The 12,682-nt window shown below is 36.7% G+C and overlaps 1 protein-coding gene across 15 annotated transcripts in view; it reads right to left on the minus strand.

Annotated features, from left to right (window-relative positions):
* The window catches only part of LOC138751338 (LYR motif-containing protein 4-like), a 276,723-nt gene that overhangs the window by 162,744 nt on the left and 101,297 nt on the right, over nucleotides 1-12,682 (minus strand). For all 15 annotated transcript variants that reach the window (XR_011349836.1, XR_011349835.1, XR_011349834.1 and 12 more), the window contains one exon: nucleotides 2,536-2,656. Coding sequence is in view for 5 of the 15 variants with exons in the window: in XM_069913508.1 (XP_069769609.1) it covers nucleotides 2,536-2,656 (121 nt within the window). In the remaining 10 variants the exon portion in view is untranslated. The remainder of the gene's footprint in view (nucleotides 1-2,535; nucleotides 2,657-12,682) is intronic.

Raw genomic sequence — 12,682 nt, forward strand, 5'->3', positions numbered from 1 at the left:
TAAAACATCAGAAAATAATTGTTATTTGTGACTATTTAAGAAATGCATTCTTTAGGAAATTCTACCATTCTAAACCATGAGTGCCTTATTTTCCTGATGAACTCAAAGACAATCTGAAGTTCAAAAGCATTTAAAATTTTATTTTTTTCTCCATTCACTAATAAAATTCATCAAGGATGAACAAATTTAAATGGATTTATGAGCAATGTTAGATTTCAGATGACTAAATGATGAATGAGAAATGTAATCATGGAAGATGCTATTCATTCAGATTGCATGTGTTATTCAGTAGCCCAGCTTCACTGGAATAAAGAAAGTAGAGAGATAAAGGCAGAATGGATTTCTAAATAAAAACCTCATTCAAACATTTAAATATTGGTGAAATGCTAGAAATATTTGACAGATCACCAAACATCTTTGGAGAAAATTGGAAGGAATGGAATGTGCTAAGAATATAATTGCAAGCCAATTATATTAAATATTTTGAATATATCTCTTCTAAATGTAATTTAAAGAAAGGTTTTTTTTTCCTTATGTGGGTTTTGGACTCTTGATTAGACTGTGAATTTTTTTTTTAGCATTTCTTAGGTGCATAGCCCTGGACTCCAGGAATCCTGTTGCTATTATATTATTGGAGCAATATTAATGTTGAAAATAAATTCTGAAATAGAAAGGCAGAGAAAACAATAAAAATCTCTTTCAAATGCTGTTCAACTTGCTATAATTTTTGGGTTCATAAACATCAGAAAATGACAGCAGTTTTATTTGGAAACAATTTTGTAAAGCTTCATAGATTGATAGGGGCACAACATGGCAATGGAACATAATTTTTCACAAAAACATTATTTACAAAGATAAATTTTAATTATTTGGAACATGCAGAAAATAAAACTCTACCCAATACAGAGGCTAAGCACTAACTTTCAAACACTTCTTGGAATGGATGCTTGAGGTCAGTGATCCCATTATACAAAAAAAAATGTATTTTCAATATGGTTTTCAATTAATTTCCCCTTCAAATACTTGCGCATTCTCTGCTTTGTAAGTCTATATCATTCATTATTCCCTCAAGTAATCTGTGAAAGCAGGTTTTACACTTTAATCACTTTGTGGATAAAGAAGCTTTTTCCACATTTCACTTTGAATTTGTTAGCAATTGTTTGATAGTCCATAATTTTGGATTATATAGATTACCCTAATGGACTGAATTATCATTTTAAAGACCATGAAGTCTCTAGAGTCCCATCAGTTGAACCCCTCCTCTGGTTTTAAAATAAATTCTTTTTTATTTATATTGCATTTCAATTCTATTCCTTTAAAATAAAAAGTAGTTTTGTTTAAATATTTATAGTCTTGTTCTGTAGGCTGTTTCACTATTTTAAATAATTTGTTAATCTGTACTTCTCCAAAATCAGCAAAATCCTTGCCACATGCCAGTAACAAAATAATCTAAAAATATATTGATTTAATTTGAAACACAAAATTCACATAAAAATGTGTGCTATGATATCCCATTGCCAAATGACAAATATGCACTGAAATCATTGCTATTCCATGTGCAATATGTATGAGCATGGCCCAATGTTTTTTTTTTCCATGAGGGGTTATGGGTCCCATTTAACTGCTTTCATTGCATCACGTTAAGTGTATACATTAAATGAACTTAAATTAGGAGAGCAAGTTACAAGACAAAAAATTTCATGATCTTAAAAATATTCACTACATTTATTATCACCTTTAAGCAATATTAATATGGAGAGTAAACTGAACATCATCATAATGGGGTAATGTACTTCTTGACCTACTTTACCATTTAAGCCTCTGAATCTCCAAATAAGACAAAATACCTAACACTGTTTAACATCACTGTGATAAATATCCTTTGATTAGGAGAAAGTAGCTGGCGGAGGGGCCCAGAAGTGATAAAAGGCTTGAGCTGTGGAAAAACAAGTAGAGGGAGAGACCACGAGGAAGGGGTCTGGTGATGAAAAGTTTTGGGAGGAAGAAAAATAAGTACAGGAGTAGGTAAAGAAGAGTTGGAAACAGTGGAATAAGATGGGGTGGTGGTTACCTAAAATTAGAAAAATCAATGTCCAGGTTTAAGACTGTCAGGAGGAAAATGATGTGTTGTTCATAAAGTTTATGTTTGATTTCACATATCAATGAATGAGGCGAAGAGCAGAGATATGAGGGAGTTAAAATGGTTGACTTCAGGAAATTCAAGTTTAGACTCAGAGTATAGGTGGTCGGTGATGTAGTCACCTAATCTAGAGGAGGCCATGCTGAATCCATTAATGCAGATTAGGTAGGACAATGAGCAGAAAAAATTCTGGCTCTCCTGGAAAGTCTGTCTGTACCCCTGGAAGGAGGGAAGAAGTTTTACATTTTTTGTGGTTACTGCAGGGCGGAAAGGTGCATAGGGAGGCAACAACAGTCTAGCAAGTCTCAAAGAGAAAAGTAGAAGTTGAACAATTTAAGATAAACAAATCAGTAAATATATAAAGACATGGAATTTAATTCCAAAAGGTGTGTTACCTGACGCCGAATAATTTCAGTGTTGGTTTTAGCCTTTTCGATTAGCCCTTGGATAACTTCTGCATTTGTCTCATTTTTGTTTTCTCGAAAAGCATCCCTAATTCTCCTGAGTGCAAAGGTCCTTCAAGATAAAAAAAACATTGAGCAAAATTACTTTCTACACATACTGTGTGACTTTTATGGCATTTTGACTACCTCTTGAATGACGTGGAAGCATTTATTGCAAAAATATTCTGTTTCCTTACCAGACTGAATTGTTTGGTATATTTTTCATCAGCTGCCTTAATTAAAGATGACAACCAAACTCATTACTCCTGTATTTGCACAGAATAAACATGGTAGGACAAAATTAATGGCCTATAGTTCAAAATCATTAACTAATTCTTCTTCTTCTTTTCCTTTGGATAGAAGATAACTTGGTTCCAGTCTGCTTTGGTAGATTCTGAAGTGGCTAATGAGGTTACTAGGGGAACTGCACATGCTTCCACAAATGAAGCAGGAGGTGGCTAGTTTGTGAGGTGGTTCACTGCTTACACAGGGTTTGGTGCTGCTGGTTCATGCTCTTTTTCTACTTTAAGCAGTTATGGGCAAGATTTAGTGGGGATGTTGCACTTCTTCAAGAAAGCTCTGAGCACATCCTTGAATCTTTTTCTTTGTCTGCTGTTAGTCTAGTATGACCAAACAACAAAGCAGATTGAAAGTTACTAGAGTCTTAGTGGTGTGCCCTGGGAGAACACACTGATGCCAGCTTACACACTCTTCCAGTTAAGGATTTTATGGAGAATGTGTTGGAGATATTTGGTGCTAAATCCAAATAGTAATTCTGAAGGAGCCTCTCCATTTGTATGTGGAACTTGCAGCCATATGCAGTTAACAAGAATAGCATAGACACATTAAGGGGAATCAAGTAAGTCATGAAGGGAAGAATAGGATCTGATGATATACTTAATGAAGTAGATGGAAGAAACCTCTTGATGCCTAATTGTTACTTCCTTTTTCACCTGTCAAGTTTGTCAGCTTTTATCACCCTCATTTCCATTATTCATGCATGAACACTGACAGCAAATGCTTGCTGTCCATTTGATCACATAGAACTGTACTGATTCTGACATTCTTAAAACTACATTCCCAGTGGGAGTCGCTCGATTGAGGGAAGAGCCACATTCACTCAGCTCCTCTTAGACATAGAGGCTAGTTGCTGAGCTTTCATTGGTAGAGATCAAAGTTGGGTCCATGCTAAGTATTTTAAAGTAATGTTTTATTATAGTACATCCACCATTTCATTTTATTCTAAAGCTTCAACATTTTAACCCCTACTATCTGGCTCGTGAGGTAAGATTAAAAAAAATTCAAAATACAGGTTTAAGTGATGAGTGTCTGAAATCATATGAAAACTTTTCCTAACTCTTCTCTATTTTGAATTACTTTTATAATCTTTGATTTGCTATGAAGGTAGAGATGTTGACTAATGAGGTAATTTATCACTATGATTAGAATTCTGTCTTTTTTTTGGCCAAACAGCTTCTTTCTTGACAGTGAGTTTAGATTTTCCATTTTTAAACAATAAACAAAAATGATATCAATACAATATAATCTGATTAAAATGTGAAGTACCTTGGATGAAATGATAGGATTTAAGTGTAATGTATCTTTTAGAATTTTTGGATGTGAAATTTAAATGTTAATAAAAATAGTGAAAAAGAAATAAAGAATTTGAGTACATTATCAATTTATATATCTACGTACAAATACTTATAACCAGGTCATACCAGTAGTGAAGACAGAATGGAATTGTGTGCTAAGATTTAATCAACTCAAGTTCAATCTATTAACAATCAATTTTACAGTCCAGAACCTGACACGTGCTTGAATTGAGAAAACAAAAAAGAGATAATATCAACTGATCTCCAACATCAAAAAAAATTATGGAATACTGCCTGAGGAGGTGGTGGATGCCGTTTCTCCCACATTTTAGTTATATCCATCGAGTATTTGAATTGCCAAAGCATTGAAGGCCACAGACCAAGTTCAGGTAAACAGGATTAGTATAGATGGTATCTGATGGTCAGCATGGACATATTGGGTTTTCTGTGCTATATGAAACTATGTTTATGCATTGGAATTAAATGTCTATCATATTCCACTAGATGTGCTTATGAGGTGTACTCCTTTTTCTTTAATAATGGCCTCTCCTGTACTATAATTGACAGGACCATCAATTGAAACTTATCTATCTTCCTGCATCTTAGCTCCCAACCTCTTTCCTCCAGGTTAGAACCAAGAGAGTGTTCTCAAGAGATTAAAGATGCTTGAATCTGGACCAAAATAAAATCAATTGGCTGGAGGAACTCAGGAGGCTGAGTAACTAGCATCAGTAGGAGAAAAAGGATGGCTGATGTTTTGGGTCGGACTGAGAATGCAGAAAGGAGATAGCCAGTAAAATAAAGACATGGTGAAAGGGGTTGGATACAGAGGGGCAAGTTGGTGATTGGTGAACCAGAAAGGCAATAAGGATAAAGAAGGATAATGGACACAGTTGCTTGGCAGAAACTGTCCAAATGAATTTGAGTACAGAGTGGAGGTTAGTAGCAAAGTTTGTAATGATAACTGTATTGAGGCTGCTTCCCATATTTGTCAATTTTATAAACCTTGTTACTAACCTCCATCTTGCTCACAAATTCACTTGAACAATTTCTGACCTTTCTCTCCCCTGTCTCGATCTCAGGAGACAAGCCATCGACTGACATTTACTACAAACCCACTGATTCTCACAGCCTCCTAGACTATACTGCCCCACCCGTCCCCTGTATGTATGCCACCCCTTTCTTTCATTTCTGTACCTCCATCACATCTGCTCTTCAGATAAGGCCTGAAATGTCCTCCTTTCTCAGGGAGTGTGGCCTACCTTTTACTGTGATCAACAGAGCCATCTCCTGTATATTTTCTTTTTCCAGTCGTTCCACTCTCACCTCCCTCCCTCCAAACAGAATAGGGATAATGTTCTGGAGACACATAGGAGAGTGATGATGATGGATTTTGAAGATGACACTTCTTTTGGAGGAGCTCAGTGGGTCAAGCAGAATTAAAGGGAGAAAAAGAATCAATTGACATTTTGAGCTGAAACCCTTTATTGAGTCTCGTCTATAAATCTTTGTCTACCAATGATGCTGTTTGACCTGTGAGTTCTCCCAGAAGAGTGTGTTTAGCTGGGAATAGTGTTTTGGTTGACTTTACCTTTCAGCTCACCAGCCTCCACAGTCAGCACATTATCCTTTGTCATTTCTGCCAACTGTAACTGGACCCCACCACCAGCCACATTTACTCTTCCCAACCTTCCACCACGATCACTCCCTACTATGACCCCTTTGTCCACTCATCTTTCCTTACCCACCCCTCAGTGGTTCCTGGTACTTTCCCCTTCAACCACAGGAGATGCAACACTTGCTCTTACACCTCCTCCCTCACCACCATCCAGCATCCACAGTTCAAAACTGCTTTTGCAGTTGAAATGAAAGTTCAAATGCACCTCCTTCAACTACAAAAACTGCATTTGGTGCTTTTCTACTACATCAGTGAGACCAACCTCAGGCCTGGAGACCATTTAATAGAGCATCTGCTCTCTGTCCGGCCATTCTCAGCTCCTGGTTGCTCACCATTTCAACTCTTCCCATACCGACATGCCCATCCTTGGCCTTTTCCACTGAGAGAGTGAGGCCCAAGTAAAGAAGAGGAACAGCACTTCATATTCTACTTGGGCAGTCTACAGTCGAATGGTATGAGAATTGAATTTTGCAATTTCAGATAAATTTTCTTCCCCCTCCCCCCATTATTTTGTCCACTTTCCCACCCATCCTCAACCAGCTTTGCACCTATTCTCATCCTTTCTCCCCCTAGATCTGTTATCTTCTACCTACGTCTTCTTTTTGATTGCATCTGACACTGTTTGACCCTTGAATAGTTTTCATTCTCTCACCATTATAACCTTTTCTACTTATCTAGGTTCATGTACCAGTAGCTTTTGTTTTCTCTTACCACAATTCTACTGCTGACTCCAATTCAAACCTGTATGACTCATCTGTCTTTCTGCGACCCCTGTTTTCTTCTTGCTTCTCTCTACCTTTGTCTGACACCTGCCAACCAAATGCCTCCACCTCTCCATCCTTCACCCCTTACTGGCTCAACAATTTCCAACTGGCTCCTGTCTAACCCTCCCACATTATACTAGCTATCTCCCAGCTGCACTCTCAGTCTTGATAAAGGGTTCTGATCTGAAACATCAACAATTCTTTTTCTCCCACTGACCCTGTTCCTCCTGCAGATTGTGTTTTGCCCAAGTTGAACTTGTTCACTACCAAACTAGCCTTCCAAATATCTGCCGGCTTCAACAAGTTTTAACCATGAGACAGAACCTCCATTCCCCTTGCAATGAAATAGTTCCCTCTGAAAATCCCTTGTTCACTCCTTCATCTCCTCCAAGCACTTCCCATCTTTGCACTTTCCTTGTTACTGCAAGAGAAGCAGCACATGCTTCTTTACTTCCACCTGTTACAATATCTGGGGGCCCAACCAGTCCTTCCTGGTAAAACACTAATTTACTTCTACTTCTTCCAATTTAAGGTACTGAATACCATGTTCACAACATGGCCTCCTCGACATTTGAGAAACCAAACAAAAACTGGGTCTCACTTTGCAGAACACAACTATTCATCCTGCAAGGGCAAACCCGAGCACCTAATTGTCCATAACTTTAATTCTTGGTTCCACTCCCAACCTGACTCGTTTGTTAAGAGGAAGTGAGATCTAAACATCTCTCTAATTTGGCAAATACAATTGACACCTGCCTTTAACTTTGTATTATTATTACGAATTTAATGTGCCTTCCTACTTAAACTTAACATGCAAAGTTAAAGATCATAATTGAAAGTACTCCCCTAATAGAGTGTTATGAGGTAGGGAAGGTTTAGTTTTTTGAGTAGGTTTATATTGGTCGGCGCAACATTGTGGGCTGAAGGGCCTGTACTGCTCAGTATTGTTCTATGTTCTATAATAATGTGATCACTGTTAATGTAATGGCAACCAATCTTGAAGGCTCAGAAATGAACCAAATTAATCTGTTTAGTCGGGTTCTTGCGAATAGCAGGGGTGGCCAAACTTGCTTAATGTAAGAGTCACAGACGATTAAAGCTCAGATGCTTGAGAGTCGCAGGACAAGAACAAAATTCACACATACGTTTTTATTGTTACATACACAATCTGTTACAAAACATTTATATAAATTTTAAGAAATGCATATTAAATGCAATAATATTTATTAATTCATGCAGTTTTTAAACTGTTAATTTGTATTAGTTTCAATAATCACAAAGACACAAATATGTAAAATTAGGTAAACCAAAAAATGAGAGATATTTTAATCAGATTTCCACCTTACAAAATTAGTCTTATTATAATCATATTTTTTTGACTAAAATACAATGCTACAAATATGAGGCTATTAAAGACATGAGTCGGGCGGGCGAGGGGGAGAGACTGGCAGTGCGAGTCGGGGGGGGGGAGACTGGCAATGTGAGTTGGACTGGTAAAGGGGAGAGACTGGCAGCGCAAGGTGGGTGGGCGAGGTGGAAAGACCGGCACCGTGAGTCAGGTGGGCGTGGGGGAAGAGATCGGCAGTGGGAGTCAGACAAGCGAGGGGTGGAGACTGGCAGCAAGCCGCACTTTAAAGGTCAAAGAGCCGCATTTTAAAGGTCAAAGAGCCGCATATTAAAGGTCAAAGAGCTGCATGTGGCTCGCGAGCCGCGGTTTGGCCACCTCTGGCATATAGCAAAGTCTTGGATATTTAGATTTCTATCACTTTTCTTATTATTTAATGCCTTTTACTCTCTCAAATTTTAATTCCCCCATTTCTCTTCCTGTAATTGATTTCACTCTAATTCATCCTCCTTGTCTATTGTTCCCAATTCTTACTTTGAGTTCCCAGCAAGTTCCTTTACTCGTTGCTTTCTTCTTTTATTCAATCTTACACTTCACACCATGGTTTTCTTCTCCTCCCTATTTTCATTAATCCTTTGTATGTTAGTATTTTCTACAAGTCCCGTGGTACCCTATTATGTGTCTTTTCAAAATACTTATAAACTTCCATCTGCTATTATTTATTGGTTCAACAATTACTATTATTTTTGTGCTTTTTTGTGCCACTTGGCTCATTTCTCTGTAATGACCTACCGGCTTTGGCACAAAACATTCAGGTCACGAAAACTACCAAGTCATATTATTGCAAATACTGAAAGAGAGAAGTAATTATTTTCCATTCCTGTTCACTGCACTGTGTAAATTACTGACAAATAACACACTGCCTTTCTCATAGTTTAGTTAAAATAATTTTATATCCCCTGCACACCTTCATAAGACTGATCTTGAGTAACTCATTCATGTTGATCTGATCAGTTTTTCTCATTTTCTTTCCACTAGTAAAGCAACCCTGTAAACTCATACATAATACATTTCAATCAATGAGGTTTCTTTGGGCTAGTGAATGCCAGCCCACTGTTGCACACTGGCAGATGGCTGTGCTTTTAATTAGGGCCTGTTCACCTATAAAGAAACATGGGGCGGTATTGTTAATGGGATTTGCTTAATATGATATCTAATTCTCATTTGCAGCTGGTCTGTATCAGATTGTTCGTTCTCTGGTAGCTTTATGGTATTCTGAGAATGACATGTCAAAAATTCTTAAGAGTGCTTTGAACCAAGAGTCTCCAAATATTTTAATTGAAAGGACAATTCAATCACAACAGATTATGTGGTTTTCAGTGGTCTACAAAGATGGTGCAGAAAATAATCATGATTAAACAAACATAGATTGCTTCAAGTTTTAATACTGTTATATGGTAATAATAGTGAGGAGATTCAGTCCCTGTCATTTATTGATCTACTCAGTGTGAAACAATTGTACTGTAAAAGGGAAAACAAATTACAAATAGGATTTTTGGAGAAATAAATTTGACCTTAAAAACTGCAAATAATTTCTCAAGCTAGACAGATTTTCACATAGCACATATTTAATTTTTCAATATAATGTAATACTGAATGAAATTTCAGATGTCAATAAGCAGTGATTCATGCCTGTGTGACGTTTCAGACAATACCAAAAATGGCATGTCAAACACATTAAAAGGGTTTAAATCTATAATTGTTCAAGTGCAGAAGAAAACAATTTAAATTTCTTTAATTCAGTTGGGTTTGTTTCAATAAACAAAGTGAATAAAATTTGTCAGAATCTATTAAATTATCCATACAATATTTACAATTCATTTTAGCCCAAAACATGCATATTTGCTTTCAATGTGAACTAATATTTAATAAAGTTACCATAGCTCATTGTAAAAAATGTCAAAAACAACAAATTTATACAATTTTAATCTTCATTCTTATTTTACCCATTCTCAAGCCGTTATTCGTGTATGGTACAAATAAAAAGTTTACAGAAGCAGGACCACAATGACCAGGTATCATGCTTCACAGATAAATATTGGCAGGATGAGAACAGCAGAGGGAGGTATTCTCTCAAGTGTCAAAACATCATGGGATAGATGTCAGAGAATGTTCTTTTGGTCTGGTTGGCATTCACTGCCATCATACTGTATACTGACATTACCGCCTACAGCCTGCACACATACAAAACTAGAAAGGGTTATTGCTCCTCCAGAGTGCTCTCCAGTGTACTCTTCAGAAATCAGTAAATAGACAATGCTTTTGTTCTTTAATAAAATCATTAAAACAGGAAGCTTTGTTTTATGAGCTATGTAACTTTTTTTACATGGCATTTTATTCATATTCAGTAAACTCTCGTCCTAAAAAAAATTGTTGCATGGATTTCACTTTTCTCAAATAATTTCAACACATATTGGATGTAAAATATGTTTTTTGTGTGTTTGAGACTCAGTTACTGTATTAATACTACACACATATTCCAATTTATATTCAACTGTGTAGAACCTTAAAAATATTATTTTTTCTTTCCTGTTTTGCCATTTGTGGGAATTCATTAATACAATTGGTAGCTCGATTGCCAATTGGAGAGAACGGTCATTTGACAGTAATTAATGTAGATATGACTGGTAACCATATGCAACAATATTAATATTTGGGGAGAATTTATAAGATTTAGAGTAGGTCACATACATACACACATTTTAAAACAGATCTTATTCAAAGACTGAAGAATTCACTTTGCAAGATCTCTGGAAAATGTAAGCACCTTTAACAAGTAGGTGTTAATTGAACTGACCTCAAAAAATGCTTGACCACTGTCTTGCTGGAGTCATGCTGTCTATCAGTACCCTTTCTGCAAAGTGCTCACAGAAAGGTCAATTCTGGATTGTTTACTAAAAGATAACAACTTGAGAAGAAGAAAGAACTCCTGTTGATTGTTGGAAAAGGTGGGGGCTTTGCTTTGCAAGACATGAGTCACATGCTCTCTTTGGAGTTTCAGTTGGAAAAGAGAGTTGAGTTAACAGCTCAGCCAGTCAGTCAGTGTGTGGGACACTGACAAGTAACTGAAAAGTGCAATCCAGGGAAAACTGTTTGAAACTGATGAAAGCACGTTCCAGAGCAGTAGATGGCTGGATGTGCTATCTGTCTGATGTTTCTCTTGAAATAGAGGAAGTAATTGAACTCTGTGGTAGCTTGAAGAAAGAGGTTACCATCTAGAAGACCCTGATAGGGCAGGTTTCATCAGCGAAACCCTGAGGTGACTAGTGGTGGTACCTCAGTTGTGGAAATCCTGGAGCAACAAGTTTCTCTCTCTGCAAACCCTACAAGAACCTTCCTGAGTGGTAAACATTTACCTTTCAAACACCAAGCCTGGTGAACTTTATACATGTTAAATTCTGAGCACAGTATGGTGATTGCCTGCAACCAGAGAACTTGGAAGAAGGAGAAGTGAGATTGAACTTTGAACCAAAGAACTTTTCTTGAATTTACACACACACATTACATACACATGCGCTAGAATTAGAAGGCGGTAATTTGGGTTAGTATATAGTATAAGAATAGAGTTAAGTTAAAATTTGATTCTATTTTCATGTTTGAAGTTGATTAAAAATAACTTTTGTTTTGAAAGCCACTTGTCTTGGTGACTGTCTATTGCTGCTGGGTTTTGGTGTCCTTTGGGCTTGTAACACATACCACAGATTACTAGATCTTTCTGTTACTTTGAATCATATGGCAAAATTCAGACCTTAACAACTAAAGTTAAGTACAGAAAAGTGGTGGAGAAACTCGTCTGGTCAGCAGTTTCCATAGAAATTAAAATGTAGTCAAAGTTTTGGGCCTGAGCCCTTCTTTAGAATTGCTCTCTCAATGCTTCCCAAGACTAAAACTGAAATGAGTTCATTCTGAATTATCTTTGCTATCTATGGTGCTCACTCCCAGGCTCATGAGAAAATGAATAGATTGGACAATGGTTACCACATACTTGTATTTGGGTTGCAAGCATGATTGTAAGCCACCATCTTGCAGTTTTTCATTTTAATTGTTCTCTCTCTGCAATTAAACTTTTCCTTTTCACTTACACCACACAGCAAACCCACTGATGGGTTTGCTATTTGGTTCAGATTGTTCCGAAAAAGCTTTGTAGGTTTCAAAAACAATTTCTACTGTGTCTTCTGCATGTTCTGAGCTGCATATTGACTTCAATAATTTTTGTCTTTTACCTTTTGGACTATTAATACTGGTATGTTGATTCTCTCTCTTCCAATTCCCCATGGATTCAATTCACTTAGTTAAAACAAAATCCACTGATGGCAAGGCCCGTATTTATTCCTCATTCCCAAAAGATGATGAACTGAATTCATGATTTGTCATTTTTATCCTAATATTTCTGTCCATTATTTGACAAAACTGTTAAATTGCATAACTCAATTTCTTGATTGACCTCTCATAAAGGTGACTCTTCCCTCTATGAATGTTGTTCATTAACATTTGTTTATATTGGGAAGGGATCAGTCATACTTATTATCCATCTTTTTAAAAAAAATTATTTTTCACATTATGAACCATATTAATCAAAATACACAGAAACATTTCCCACTTGAATATACACAGTATCATTTTCTCCCTTTTTCCCCTTCCCTTTCCTCCTTCCTTC

Source organism: Narcine bancroftii, chromosome 1, assembly GCF_036971445.1.
Source record: "Narcine bancroftii isolate sNarBan1 chromosome 1, sNarBan1.hap1, whole genome shotgun sequence".
Classification (NCBI taxonomy): Eukaryota; Metazoa; Chordata; class Chondrichthyes; order Torpediniformes; family Narcinidae; genus Narcine; species Narcine bancroftii.